This window comes from Oncorhynchus keta, unplaced genomic scaffold (genome assembly GCF_023373465.1).
Source record: "Oncorhynchus keta strain PuntledgeMale-10-30-2019 unplaced genomic scaffold, Oket_V2 Un_contig_7692_pilon_pilon, whole genome shotgun sequence".
Lineage (NCBI taxonomy): Eukaryota > Metazoa > Chordata > Actinopteri > Salmoniformes > Salmonidae > Oncorhynchus > Oncorhynchus keta.
Window position 1 is genome coordinate 77,686 of NW_026289619.1, and position 15,256 is coordinate 92,941.

General features: G+C 45.5%; 1 protein-coding gene across 4 annotated transcripts in view; it reads right to left on the minus strand.

Annotated features, from left to right (window-relative positions):
• Positions 1 to 136: 136 nt before the first annotated feature.
• Positions 137 to 15,256, minus strand: part of lmtk2 (lemur tyrosine kinase 2) — a 43,852-nt gene continuing 28,732 nt past the window's right edge. For 2 of the 4 annotated variants that reach the window (XM_052511899.1, XM_052511902.1), the window contains 7 exons: positions 12,447 to 12,531; positions 11,553 to 11,674; positions 8,288 to 8,437; positions 4,994 to 8,048; positions 3,136 to 3,271; positions 2,586 to 2,884; positions 137 to 2,494 (listed from right to left, as the gene is read on the minus strand). In XM_052511899.1, the coding sequence (XP_052367859.1) occupies positions 2,423 to 2,494; positions 2,586 to 2,884; positions 3,136 to 3,271; positions 4,994 to 8,048; positions 8,288 to 8,437; positions 11,553 to 11,674; positions 12,447 to 12,531 (3,919 nt within the window). In that variant the 3' untranslated portion in view covers positions 137 to 2,422. The remainder of the gene's footprint in view (positions 2,495 to 2,585; positions 2,885 to 3,135; positions 3,272 to 4,993; positions 8,049 to 8,287; positions 8,438 to 11,552; positions 11,675 to 12,446; positions 12,532 to 15,256) is intronic. The other 2 variants (XM_052511901.1, XM_052511900.1) reach the window with 2 other exon arrangements.

A 15,256-nucleotide genomic window follows, 5' to 3' on the forward strand; every position in this document is an offset into this window, starting at 1 on the left:
TGTATGGGCCTGGAGTTTCACTATACCTGTACAAACATTAAATGTTATGTAAAGATCTATTTAACATTTTGTTCTACCAAGATTGGCTCGTTGAGCACAATGTGATACTCAACCATCAATCCTATCAGACAAGCTATAGAAGTAAATGTGCATTTATTTCCATATTCAACATTTCATTCAAATACACTAAGCATGATCAATATGAAGTAAAAATATTACCATTTGTAAAATTTACAGTTATGGACAGAATGGATTTTCCTGTTTGTCTTAAGCTGCTTCACAATAAGATTTTTGCTGTCATTTTAGGAAGTGTCTGGCGCTAATAGTGGAATAGTATTACGTACCTGCCGGAGTGGCAGCTTGTCAAAATGGGAAAGCTGTTCTGACGATGTGTTTACATTTCTACACTTCAAAAACAACCACTGAAGTGTACCATCTACATTTTGAAATATCTTTAAAGCTGGTGGACAAACTTGCTTTAGGTCCATGAAAATATTTCAAACTGAAATTGAGCAACCAGAATTAGTGATTTCCCACTAGATGGTAGTCAGAACAGCTTTCCCATTCAGACTAACTCCACAGCAATCAAAACTCTAGCAGGGTAGTCACCGTTACATATCATTCCACTGATATGGACATTTACTGAAATTACAATTCAATCTTGTGTAGCACCTTTAATTTAACCGTTGTCACTTACCGTGATATGAGACAACCTCATAACTAGGACTTGATTACATCATTCCCCATATAGACAAAATTAAACATTTATATACATCAGTACAGTTCATTAAGTTAGCCTTCTCAAATGTGCAAGATTAAGCAAATGTATATACTGTAGAATAAAACACAGTTGAAGTTTAACTGAAAGAACACAGGCTGCTGGTAGTAGAGGTTAACCTCGTCTAGAACACTGGAGGTGAGGAAAAGGTTTATGTATCTGAAGACTTAAATCAGGGGAAACCTTGACAGGTCACTAAACCAAAAACTATACAACGTTTCATCTGTGTAGAACCCATTGAGTCTGGAAGAAGGGTTTGACCTACAGGAACAGAATGCTGATCCAGCTAAATAATTGTTATATACATCATACCGGATACAGTCCGTTGAGTGGCGCCATGGCAACAATCCTTAAGGTAATCTTTACCTTGGCTTTGTCACATGCAGTAGTTAGTGAGAATAACCCGTGTACAATTGGTTTGACATAGTAAACCAAACAGAACAGGCATGTCTGTCTTGGGTGAGTTAATGTAAGATCCCTGTACAGTACCAGAGAAATGAGCTGCATCCCAAATAGCACCCTATTCCCTTTAGGGTGCCGTTTGGGACAGTAACACATCCCTACTGGCTGCTCCTATTAAACTCAGACCCACAAAATGAATCAAGGTACTCATTGCACATTTGTTTCACAAAACATCGACAATTCAAACCAGCTTTTTACTCCTGTGTCTCCTAATGCAAACTCAGTCACTAGGCTTGTGTCAGGACAACATGTATTGCCTTCTTAATCATGTGATTCCTGGAGTGAGGATATTTTTGTATACAGCGTAATCATTATGAAATAGGCACTACGATAAGACCCATTGATTGAAGAAACTGGACAAACCTTGAAGTCCCATACTGTTAATTCAAACCGTGATAATGTTCCCTTATCCAATTCTTCTACTGATGGTGTTTAACTGAATGAACTAATGCTGTCAGACCTCCTGTTCCATAACACTAACATTAAGGTTCTCACTAGAACACTGACTGTTCCTATAGCAACCAAGCAGGGGCTCATGGACGGTGAATGAGTCAATCACCAAAACTTGGTTCCTTAAATTCCTAATATACCTCTTCCAGTCTTGATCATCTCCAGTTGAAGCAGACACACTTGATGAGTAGACCTGACAAATACATTTCCAAAAGGCAACTCCTGTAATAATCGTACAATGTAGCAAAAGGTGCTAATGAGCAGTGTTACGCTCAAGGGCCTTGCTGTTTTAGTTTGCCTGATCCAAAGAGCTCATTATTCCTATTTGATTGCAGACACAGGGGCTGTGGTTCAATCAGGGCTTCAAAATAAAAGTGTTTTTGGGGTGAAACAGAATCCCCTCAGGAGAGGACATTAACCAAACACTTGGAATGCGCTCGACAAGTCTCAAAGTTAGGTCAGTTTTGTCTGTTCTTCCTGCTGCATTGCACTGATGGAGGAGGAGGGGGGGAGAAGAGAACAAGGCCAAGAGGCTTTTGGTGGAAGGAAGGGGATTTTGTTGAGGGCGTTGTTGGCTGTTGGAGCCTCTGGCTCAGTCTGTTTCAAGTTGTCTTCATGGCCACCTCTTGGGGCGGGGGTGTAGTTCTGCCTGAGAAGAGAAGCATCCACGGCCTTCATAACACCGTGTCATCATCCGTCCGTCTTTAGCCTTCATGTTGAGCTCTCCTACATTCACCTGACGTTGTGGGGGAAAACGGTCCCTTCCACATGCACCTTAGTCTTTATCTCCTTCTTCACTGCTTCCTGAGGGAGGGGGGCATACATACAGAGTTAGAGAGGGTAGATCATAGAGATCCTATTCAATTACTATGTACGAGGTAGATAAAGCACATGCCTGTGTTTTCTGTAGTTTGTTTGTGTTGGTGCACTCCCACTTGCCTCCTTGTTCGGTGTCTGAGTCAGTGAGGTGTGTAAGGGAGAAGCTGGCGATGCTGGCCGGGGAGATGGAGAAGCGGGAGTAGTTGGAGCTGCTCCAGCTGGGCTCCGGGGTGCAGCCCCCGGGAGGGGGAGGGGAAAAGTAGTGCGAGGCCGAAGGGGACATTGTCTTAGACACGGCCAGGTCCGAAGCTGCCTTGGAGAGGAACACAGAGGGCTCCGGGGACGAGAAGTCGTCATCCCATTCAAACCCACCGCCTGAGGGGAGAGACCTGTTTATAACCTTGATTTGGTACAATTAAGAGGCAATATGGTAGATTTGCCACTGGAGGTACTCATGAGGCAAGAGTCCCCCCCCTCCTAAATTACCAAAATGTACATTTTTTTTTTGCAAATGTTCAAACTATAAACATCAGCATTTGTATTACATTGTCAGGTAGGTTTCATGGAGCCCTTTAGGTTCTTCCTTGATAATGCTGATGGACGTTGGCTGTATCGTGATGACTTACCTTCTTCATCTGTGGAGCTCTCTGTAGAGTTGGTGAACCTATTCAGGTAGCTGGCCGTGGGCACAGGGCTGCTGAACTCTGACACCTGGCTGTTGGAACCTGACGAATGGTCTCCCAGCTCCTTGGTGGGGGTCTCCTACAGATGGGGAGACCAATAAGTGCAATGGTTAAAGTACAGTCTCATAACATTTAGACTAGGTCTAGATTGCACAGAGAACCTGTGAATGGTACAACAACAAAAAACGTCAATATCACATGACATTCAAGCCATTTCTAATGCATAGCCATAATATTTGTATCATTGTTGTTTTGATGTAGAGTGGGGAGAACAAGTATTTGATATACTGCCGATTTTTGCCGAAAAAAGTCCAGAAAATCACATTATGATTTTTAAGTAATTAATTTGCATTTTATTGCATGACATAAGTATTCGATACATCAGAAAAGCAGAACTTAATATTTGGTACAGCAACCTTTGTTTGCAATTACAGAGATCATACGTTTCCTGTAGTTCTTGACCAAGTTTGCACACACTGCAGCAGGGATTTTGGCCCACTCCTCCATACAGACCTTCTCCAGATCCTTCAGGTTTTGGGGCTGTCGCTGGGCAATAGGGACTTTCAGCTCCCTCCAAAGATCTTCTATTGGGTTCAGGTCTGGAGACTGGCTAGGCCACTCCAGGACCTTGAGATGCTTCTTACGGAGCCACTCCTTAGTTGCTGTGTTTTGGGTCGTTGTCATGCTGGAAGACGCAGCCACAACCCATCTTCAATGCTCTTACTGAGGGAAGGAGGTTGTTGGCCAAGATCTCGTGATTCATGGCCCCATCCATCTTCCCCTCAATACGGTGCAGTCATCCTGTGCCCTTTGCAGAAAAGCCTCCCCAAAGAATGATGTTTCCACCTCCATGCTTCACGGTTGGGATGGTGTTCTTGGGGTTGTACTCGTCCTTAATTCCTCCAAACACGGCGAGTAGAGTTTAAAAAGCTATATTTTTGTCTCATCAGACCACATGACCTTCTCCCATTCCTCCTCTGGATCATCCAGATGGTCATTAGCAAACTTCAGAAGGGCCTGGACATGTACTGGCTTGAGCAGGGGGACCTTGCGTGAGCTGCAGGATTTTAATCCATGACGGCGTAGTGTGTTACTAATGGTTTTCTTTGAGACTGTGGTCCCAGCTCTCTTCAGGTCATTGACCAGGTCCTGCCGTGCTGATCCCTCACCTTCCTCATTATCATTGATGCCCCACGAGGTGAGATCTTGCATGGAGCCCCAGACCGAGGGTGATTGACCGTCATCTTGAACTTTTTCCATTTTCTAATAATTGCACCAACACTTGCCTTCTCACCAAGCTGCTTGCCTATTGTCATGTAGCCTTGTGCAGGTCTACAATTTTAGCCCTGATGTCCTGACACAGCTCTCTGGTCTTGGCCATTGTGGAGAGGTTGGAGTCTGTTTGATTGAGTGTGTGGACAGGTGTGTTTTATACAGGTAACAAGTTCAAACAGGTGCAGTTAAAACAGGTAATGAGTGGAGAACAGGAGGGCTTCTTAAAGAAAAACTAACAGGTCTGTGAGAGACGGAATTCTTACTGGTTGGTAGGTGATCAAATACTTATGTCATGCAATAAAATGCAAATTAATCACTTAAAAATCATACAATGTGATTTTCTTGATTTTTGTTTTAGATTCCGTCTCTCACAGTTGAATTGTACCTATGATAAAAATTACAGAACTAAGTAGGAAAACCTGCAAAATCAGCAGTGTATCAAATACTTGTTCTCCCCACTGTAAATGTTAGATACAAGTGAAACAATGTCTGTGTGCATGCAAAAGGTGACAAGTGGGTACTCTACCTGGTCGAAAAGGAAAACAGTGACATCGTCGAAGAACGACACAGCTCTACTGGCACTGTCTGAATCACTTCCCCCTGATGGCATGGAGGGTTTGGCACTGGGGGTGACCTTCAGCAGGCTCTTGAGGTTCCGCGCTCTACTGTCATCCGAGACTATAACGGGAACCGGGTGCACTGTGTCGTCCTCGCTGTCCTCGCTGGAGCTGTGCAGCCGGTACGCCCGCATGTCATCATCTGAGTCATCGCTGTTATCGTCCTCTTCATCTGCCTCCCCTCCGTCCTCCTGCCCATCAGAGCCATCCCGCCTGCCCAGGTACCTCCCCTCCATGTCGGGCTCCTTCAACTTGGGGGTGATCTCGCTGGCGTAGGTCCTGGTTAGCTTAGCGTGTACCGGTATGTTCTCAGGAAAAGGTTTTGCTGAGGTAGTAGCAACAGCAGGCAATGGAGGCTTTTCCAGGTCCTCGGTGGAAGTTCCGCTGGACTCTGAGTGACTGTGAGTCCTGAAGTCAGGGAAGAACTCAAGTGTCCCGGTTTCGTCCACACTGCCGTCAATGGACACAGGTGAAGTCTTCTCCCAGTCCTCCTCTGTGGTGAGGATCAGCACAGGGAGACTGGTCCCTTCCAGAGGCTGAGGCTCGGTCTTCTCCACTCCGATATCAACCAGAGCTTCTCGAGCAATGGGAGACTGTGACCCAGCAGAAGACTCTACATACTCCTCCTCTGTGACTTCAGGAAGAACAGATGGACCTCCAGAAACACAGCCACTGATGTCCACAGTTGGCGAGATGGCTTCTTCAAACTTCTTCTCGGGCTCGGACTCGTTGTCAGAGAAGTAAGCAGAGTCTCTGTAGTTGCCTCCCATGAAAGATTCCTCGCCAGGGGCGATGGACTCTGCCTGCTGGTCCTCACCGTCCTGAGTCTCCACCTCCGAGACGATGATTTCAGGGGGAACCAGCATGGTAGCCGCTGCTGGCTGCTCCTCCTCCTCCTCTTCCTCGGCCAAACTCAGACCGTTTTCCTCTGAGAAGTGGTCTTTGATGATGGGCTGAGAGTTCCACTCTGGAGACTCCAGGTTCTCTGTCTCGTAGCCGCTGTCGGCTGTTTTGTACGGGGGCTGGAGCTTGTGAGGGGCTGCCGGGGTGTTTAGCTCTTCGACAGACTCCTCCAGCATGTGGCTGTTGTCCAGGGAGTCTGGTGTCTCGGCTGAGTTCTCCACAGTGGGCAGAGTGGTGGAAACACTGTCCTCCAGTAGGCTGTCCTGGCTGATCTGGTCCATGGAAGGACCAGAGACCAGCAGAGAGGACCTGTCGTGCTCGTTGTCATGCTCAGAGAGGACGGTGTCCATTTCGGCCTCTGTATCATCTTCAACCAGGTCGCTCAGCAGATCATCACTGGTAAAGCCTTCACTGGACAGGCCATTGTCAACAGCAATCTCAATGACATAGACTGGGGGAGAGCTTAGCGGGTCGTCTGTTGGCTCTTTGATTCCTATGGATTCAACACAGTCATCCTCTGAGGCTCTGAGGCGGTCTTCAAGGCTGGGGTTTTTGGCATCCATGCACAGGGGGTCTGTAGTGGCACTTTCAGAGAAGAGTGTGGGAGACTGGTGGATATTTGCTGAACTAATAACAAGGACCTCAGCCCTCTGAGAGGCAGAGTCCAATATATTAGAAGACTGCTGCAGCAGTTCTCTAATTGGCAGCTGGTTGCTACAGATGTCCTCTGTTACCAGTGTATTTGAAGGCATCAGTGTTTTAGGGTCTGCTAGAGGTTGCAGGAAATCCACAAAACTGGGACTCATGAAGTCAAAAAGTTCCTCCTCTGCTGGGGACATGTTGCTCTCCACAGGTTTTATGGGGATCTCTGCTACGTTTATGCCATCTATGGTCTCATCATCATCATCCCAAGAGTTCATTCTGAAACTGTGCTCGGGGATGTGGGTCAGACCAGGTTGGAGGAGGTCCAGTTGTTGACTCCCACTACTTTTCCCTGATAAACCAGAGCCCTCCTTCATCAGGCTCTTCTCTTTGAGGAACATGAAGTTGTCCTCTAGTTTCTCAGTGTTCAGTAGCCTCATCACATCCGGGGTTCCCTCCCCCTCTGCCTCCTCTAAAGAGTCCTGGAGGATGACCTCTGAATGGCGCTCCCCTAAAAAAGAATTCCGAAAGCACTTTTCTGTTCCCTGGGCCTGCCCCTCTACAGACTCCACTCTCTGGAAACCATTTCCGTTGAGTTCTGGAAGCTCCATGAAGCCCCTGTTCCAGGAATGGGAGTCCTGTCTGGAGTCTCCTTCGCTGAAGATGTTGGTGTGGAAGGGGCTGTCATGCTCACTAGACGACCAGATGTGGCTGTCCTGGAGGTACGAGTCCTTAGAGTCTATGCTGTGGTGGAAGAAGTCTGCATCGGTGCTGGACTCATCCAAGCGGACGTCTTGGAGGGTGACAAATTTCTGCCTGTCTGAAACTGTGTCTACCTCCGGACCCCTGTTCTCCTCCACGGTGCTCTCCCCCTGCTCCTCCAACTGGATGTAGTACTCATTTCCATTGGCTGGTTTGTGAGCGTCAAACACGGGAAGGATCCCGGGGATTGCCGAATGGGTGTTCCTGCTGTCGGAGCCCCCCGTCCTGGGGGCTGCGGGGTCTGGAAAGTGGGCCTGAATGTCCTCGCTGGGCACGGGGAAGAACATGCTGTGATAGTTGAGCGTGGTGTCCATGGCCGAGCGTCCATGGCCACTGCTGCTGTCGTAATGGTCGTGCTTGGCCGCTTCCCACACGTACTCGAAGCTCAGGCCACGGCTGGTCTCAGTGACGGTGAGCACCTCGTCCACCTCGGCCCGCAGGGCGTCATCTGCGAACTGCTCCAGAATGGGGTAGGAGGAGTGGCTGACGGTGGTCTGGCGTGTGACAGGGTTGGGCTTGAGGGAGTCCCAGCGCTGCTGGAAGTCGCCCTCCACATCCTTCTGGCCCTGCATACGCAGGTAGGTGAGCAGCCGGTGGATCTCCTCGGCCGTGGCCCGCTTGTCTGGAGTCAGCCAGCAGAACTGTAGCACCTCATACCTGCACAGGAGAGAGAGTTGAGGTATTATCTTTATGGCATGAGCAGAGGCTTTTTAATTACAGTTTGACTTCATAGCAGAACATATCGTTTCAATGTCAAGTATGCAATTCATACACTTCTCTTTATGGTAAAGTATTTAAGTTTTGTAACAAATCAGGAGACACTCCATATATAACATGTAGTCCAGCTAGATTCAGTTGGTGTCATGTGTAGTATGGTTGGAGAGAGCGGGACTGACCATCTTTCGGAGTAGGGCAGCTCCAGCTGTGGTTTCAACAGTTTGATCTGCTGTTCCCTGATGACGTGGTTCAGGACCTCACGGTCAGACAGGTGAGGGTAGGGCTGGGCAGCGTTCTCAAACAGCTCCCACAGAGTCACCCCCAAGGCCCTGCAAACACAGGGATCAGAGAAACACTTATGACTGGTGGAGGGATAATTACAACTCACAACCTACTGTACCCATGTGCATGGTGGCAACATGGGTCTGTGATTAAATGCTCAATGAGGGGGGGTGTATTTTCATATTGCAGCGTAATAACCATATTCACATCACAATTAATAATGTTCTTAATAAAAATAATCAAAAACAGGTCCCAAAACACAAATATTCCTCTAAGTGAAAGATTACACCGAGTTGCCCCCCACGTTTTATACTCACAACAGCCTCAATTTGTCGAGGCATGGATTCGACAAGTTATCAAAAGCGTTCCACAGTAATGCTGGTCCATGTTGGCTGCATGTCCTTTGGGTGGTAGACCATTCATTATACCCTGATTCTACCGCTTGTCTGTCAAAGTTGGACATTACATTTTTACATCTGAGCTCCTAGAGTGTGCGGCTCTCCTTTATTCTTTTGGTGTTCCACTCCGCTAGCCAGGTGTGGGTTTCTTTCGCCTCTCGACCATTCTTGATAGACACAGGAAACTGTTGTGTGGGAAAGACCCAGCAGCATTGCAGTTCTTGAAACAAACCAGTGCGCCTGTCACCTACTACCATACCCGGTTCAAAGGCACTTAAATATTTTGCCTTGCCCATTCACCCTCAATGCCACACACAATGTCTAATTTGTCTCAAGATGTAGAAATCCTTATTTAACCTGTCTTCCCTTCATCTACACTGATTGAAGTAGACTTAACAGGTGACATCAATAAGGGATCACTTTCACCTGGTCAGTCTCATGGAAAGAGCAGGTGATCTTAATGTTTTGTATAGTCAGTGAATGGGTCAATCCACGACTAGAGTTCCTTTTGCGTCTATTCAAAAATGTCCAAGTTTTCACCATTTTAAAGCCCTAGTTGTTTTCTGAGGATTAATATTTATTTCACGTGATTCATTTACTTTTGTCATTCATTTTAAGGTGAACCCTGTTATGTGAACTGAACTCTCGTTTTAATATGGTGAAACTATTCCTTTGAAAATATTTTTTCTAAACAAATAGTCAAATCATAGCGTAAAAGCAGGTGAGCTGGTGCTACTCTTTTTGGCCATTATCTGGTGTTTTGTGGTGGAAAACAACATCAACCCTGTCACCCATAGATATGCTAGACAATTTCAATATTTTTGTGAAGCTTGCATTCAATTCCCACTCAGTGTTGCACACAAGCTTCCATCCTCCCGGTCACAAGGGGATTTATGGTCAATTAAAGATCAAACAGTCCACCCTGCTACTTAATTTGTCAGTTACTATAATGTTTTTGTTTAACCTCTAATAGACCAGGCATTCACAGCTTCCATTTTTAAATGTATTTTGTCCTATTTTCCTGTTAAATAAATATTATAGATGCATTTTTTTCTTTCTCAAGTGGGCATAATGAGTACAGTGGCAGACAAATCACTCCCTCTATACAATGGAAATAATTACAATATGATCAATACTAACTTTGCATAATATTGTAGTCTATAGTGTATATTTATAACCCAAACCATTGGTTTCCAGATATATTAAGAGTAGATGTTACTATTCTGTTTCATCATAAATCACTGTGGGTCCTATTAAGCCGGTTTGCATTGAAACACATGGGGATAGTGAGCTTACATTCCTAATATTCAATTAACATATGGTTTTTGTTCAGATTACAGCATCTAGCCATGGTGCCTTTATCAAGATGAGAAACAATTAAACCTCTGTACTCTCTCCAAGACATTTGATGCAGAGAGAGAAGAATAAGATCAGGGTTGAGGGAAATCAGGCCTTCAAGTAGTGGACAAAAAGGCCAACATAAGAGGGACAAGATGATGACTTTTGGGTGGGGGCATATTGTTGACCTTCATTCATCCAGGTGATTCCGTGTTTTGGTCCACCAGCTGTCCCTTTAATACAACAGTAGAGAGGTAGATTTGAAACAGTCTTCAGACAAACAAGTTGAACTAATTAACAAGAATAGCAGTACAGGAAATGTGAATCAGTTTTCAGATAAACCATCACGTGTGTTATGGTCTTTGTGCATGGATTCTTATCCACAGAGGACCAGTGTGTGTGCAGGTTTTTGTTCTAACAGAGTATTAACTCCTGATTCAACTCTATGATTAGTTTATTAGTTGAATCAGCTGTGTACGGGTGGTTGGCAAGAACAAAAACTTAGTCCACATTGAGCTCTTGATACGACTGGACACCCTCCTGATGAATAGTAATGATCAGTTTATTTTAATAACTTTAGGGGGGATTAATATAATACAATTTTACATAAGAAATGTCTGTTTTGAATATTTGGAAATTAATACAAATTGATCATTTAAGAGGTGGGCTTATAAAATGGTACATTCAGTAGCCATTAAGCCCAGTCCAAACATAAAAATGAGGAATGTATATTTCATTGTATCTCCACTTTTCCTACAAAGATTAGGGCAGTACATGTTAGAAATGTCGAAACTTAGATGTTGATGGGCTTAATATGTACACTTACCCTACACTACCCAAAATGCACTATTGGTGGAATGACCCATATTCTGTGAACTAAACATATCCTTATTTAGGGGTATATGTGGTGCTGCAACGAGAGCCTCCTTATGCAACATTGTGATTTACAGCTGTGACACGGACTGGCACGGAGCCATGAGGTCATAAGGGAGGGGCCAGGAGGGATAGGTTCCAGTGTTGCCGTGTGGGAGTGCAGGGTCAGCGTCTTCTTCCCTTTAGAAGTCAGCTAGACTTGAGTGCCTGCTAAGATTTACACTCTCAGAGAGGCGCTATCTGGACAGAAGAATCAGAGATAGTCTATCATCTTCAAAGGAGACCCTGACCTACTGCTCAGCAACAGGACACAGGTTGACTCACTGTGTTGAATGAGTTTATTTTATTCAACACAGTGAAGCACAATGCCCAGGAGGCTGCTGAGAGGAGGATGGCTCATAATAATGTCTGGAACGGAATCAACTACACAGACACCATGTGTTTGAGGCCATTAAATGTATTCTGTTCCAGCCATTACTATGAGCCTGTCCTCCCCATTGACGGTGTCATCTACCGCCTGTAAATTGCACAGTGACCAGGTGGAGGTACCTACCACACATTGCCAGGCTTGGTCTGGTCCAGAGTGATCACGCCCCCATGGCGCTCCCCCACCAGCTCCGGGGCCATCCAGCGCAGGGGCGCCGACTCGTCGTCCTCTGTGATGATGTAATCCTCCTGTGACATGAGAGAGGGACAGAGTCAAGCATGGGGCATCCATGTAATTACATGCAGAACACATAAGTGTAATTTAATAGGATGTCTATCTCAGAATAGTTCTACAAACAACCAGTAGGCTCACATTCACCTTTTTCCCCCATTCAATTCAGTGATGTGTTTTGCCAAGGCTTCTTTCGAAGAAGAATTTGGATGTTTGGTAGCCTTTCCTTCAGTTCTAACCCACATTACTGTACTTTGAGTTGTTTTCAGAGTTCCTAGTAAGTACTTAATCAAGCTCATAAATAGAGCCAAAACACCTCTGGCCACACTTGTTGACCGTGCTAAATAGAGAGCTCAACATTATTTGAGGAATGCAGTGGGCGGAGCTAGCCTTATCAACAGTCAGGCCAGGGACAAACACAGTAGGGAGTTACACTTTGGTGAAACAGAGTTCTGCCAGACTGGGCTCAAAGGCTGTATATAAACCCCCTACTGGAAAGCACTTATCCTCCCCTTAATAAAACAATTTTACACTATTGTGTTGACTACACGGACTAGGCTTTATACTACTGTACAGTACTGGCTTTGACATCCTTTGAAACTTGGTGGATGTGTAAGCTCTCTGTTCAGCTGGGCTCAGCATTGTGAAAAGGGTTATAGGTTAATGAACCTAAACTGAAACTATTGTAACAGCACACATACAGATGCCACTTCCTTCTGTCACCTGAAAGTAAAACAAAATCCCCCTGATTCCATTTGAAGGAAAACAGGATGGAAAGTTCCCTGGTACCTTGTATCTGTAGGGGCCGATGCCATAGTCTCCCACTTTGACCGTCAGGTCTGCAGTCAGATAGCAGTTCCTCAGGGCTAAGTCACTGAGAAAAGAGAGGGAAACCGATTAAAGAAGATTCAAAAGCATGAGGATTTACAGAGTTTAGTGTGTGTTCAATATGGTCTAGTGTGGTCATAGAACGGTGAATGGATCACAGGGCTGCAAATAATAGGCAGTTGGTCCAGTTGTTCTGGTGCCAAGCCACAGGCCCAGTTGAGTCTACCAGCACTACATCCAACAAATAGCTCTCATTTGTTCCCTCTGAACTAGGGTTGGGCGATACTTGGGGAGAACTCTTCTACGACACGCTACACCAAATATCGCGATATCTGATATAATCGTTTTGTGACGTTAATGACTAAAATCACTCCAGACTGTGCAATTTGTGCTTATTTACAATATTAGTCACATTCTCATTAAATAATATTTGTGTGGTGAAGAAATAAGACTTAATTCATTTAGTCTGCAATATGTTGAAAAGAAAGTCTAACTGATTAAACTGCACAGTTTAGATTTGTAAAGTTCAAATTAAATATAGTCTTGCGTATCACAATATATCATCAATGTCATCATATATCGGCCCAACCCAAGTTTGAACACAAGTAAGCGGTTTGGGATAAACACTGCAGTTCACACAACTGTAGTCTCTGAAGAGAAAACAATACTCTGAACCTTATCTTGTTCATCAATCATTTGGGAAGAAGATGGAACTCCGTGCTGCTGCAAGAGACATTTAGATTGGCTCTGTGCTGCTCTCATGTGATCATGCAATGGAAATAAATAATTGAAAAGGTGGAATATACAGTTAGTTGCCAGTTTATTAGGTACACCCATCGAGTACCAGGTAGGACCTCCCTGTAGCCATGAAGGGATGTACCTGGTCAGCAACAATGTTAAGATCCGCTGTGGTATTCAAATGTTGCTCAATTGGTATTCAGGGACCTAATGTGTGTCAGGAAAACATTCCCCACACCATTACACCACCAGCCTGTGCCAGGATGGGGCCAAGGACTCACGCTGCTTATGCCAAATCCAGGATTCGTCAGACCAGGCATTGTTTTTCCATTCCTCAAATTGTCCAGTCTTGGTGGTTTAGTGTTTACGAGACTCTTCTTGTTTTCAGCTGATAGGAGTGGAACTCGGTGTGGTCATCTGCTGCAATAGCCCATCCATGACAAGGACTGACGAGTGGTACATTCCAAGATGCCGCTCTGCACATCACTGTTGTACTGCGCCGTTATTTGCCTGTTGGTGGCCGGCCTGTTAGTTTGCACGACTCTTGCCATTCTCCTTCGACGCCTCTCATCAACTAGCTGTTTCACCCACAGGACTGCATGGTTGTTTTGGTCACACCTTTCTCGTAAACCGTAGACACTGTCGTGCATGAAAAGCCCAGGAGACCAGCTGTTTCTGAGGTACTGGAACCGACACGGCTGGCACCGACGTTCTTACCATGCTCAAAGTCACTTAGGTCACTAGTTTCGCCTATTCTAACATTTAATTGAACAGTAACTGAATGCCTTGATGCCGGTTTACCTGCTTTATATAGCAAGCCACGGCCAGTATTTTTGTACCTAATAAACAGTCCACAGTATAATTTCATGCCTTAAATACACTGTACAGGCCTATGACAGGATGACATAATATCCCAGTGACAAATTTTTAATAATTACATTTTCCTCACCCTAATATGATTAAATGCCATGTCTCAGGTGATTAAGGACCCCTTCAACCTGACTCTAAATCCAACCACCACAGACCCAGGTCAGGGCAGGGCCAGACAAAGACTGGACTCTTCAGTGGCTTTAGACCCAAACACATTTGGACTTATAGCTTGCATCACTAGAGGAAACCTCATCCAGTTGCTTCTGTTCCGCCCCTAGTAACAAAATCACTGATGCTGGAGCTTTTCCCCACTCACTCATACAGCACCAGGATATTGTTCCCAGGGAAGAACACTCACAGGTGGGCAGAGTGGCAGTGAGGCGGGGTGGACAGGAGAGGGCGATAATGGGGGACAGGGCTGTCTGAGTGGACAGATGGTATCTCATTCAGACTAGGACCCTCATGGAGGGAGAGGCTCTGGTTTCCCCCAGGCCCAAGAAACATTTCACCACCAACCCGTTCCAAGCGAGTCTCTTTTACCCAGTCTATCCGTGGACATCGCTGACACTAGTGGTCTGTGCTCGTACACCCCGAGAGCTACTGTCAGGCCCACTGAAACATCGGCAAGATAAATTGAGAGATATTTTAAACCTCTTCTGTCCTGGATGTTCCCTGCTGTTGGCGAACACAGTGCATTACAGTACTACTGGAAGATCAGGGAGAGAGAATCAGATTCAAAGTCGTATCCCTACAAGGCAAATGGCATGGGGGCAATTTGGTGCAGACACATCAGCAGATTCGTAACCTCTGACAGACAATCCATATAGTTCAGAGACCTAGCGAGTTTAAAAAAAAGACCTTACAACAACAAAAAAGGAGATCAACTGATTTTGCTCATTTGAGTAAAATTACCAAATTAATTGTCACACTGGTTGAAAAACTGGGGAACACAGTTCCCTCTCCTCTACTGCCCCATATGCTATTTCTCCCCAGGGTTGTTATGTAATGTCAGTCAGAGTGGTTCTCCTGGACCACCGTCTTATTGCTGTAGCCACCCCATCACAATAACATGCTGGGCTCAGACCACAGACCCTAAGCCTTGGCTATAGTTTCAGTTCACACCACTGCCACCGTCCCAGAAGACTTTGTGGCACCGTGCTCGC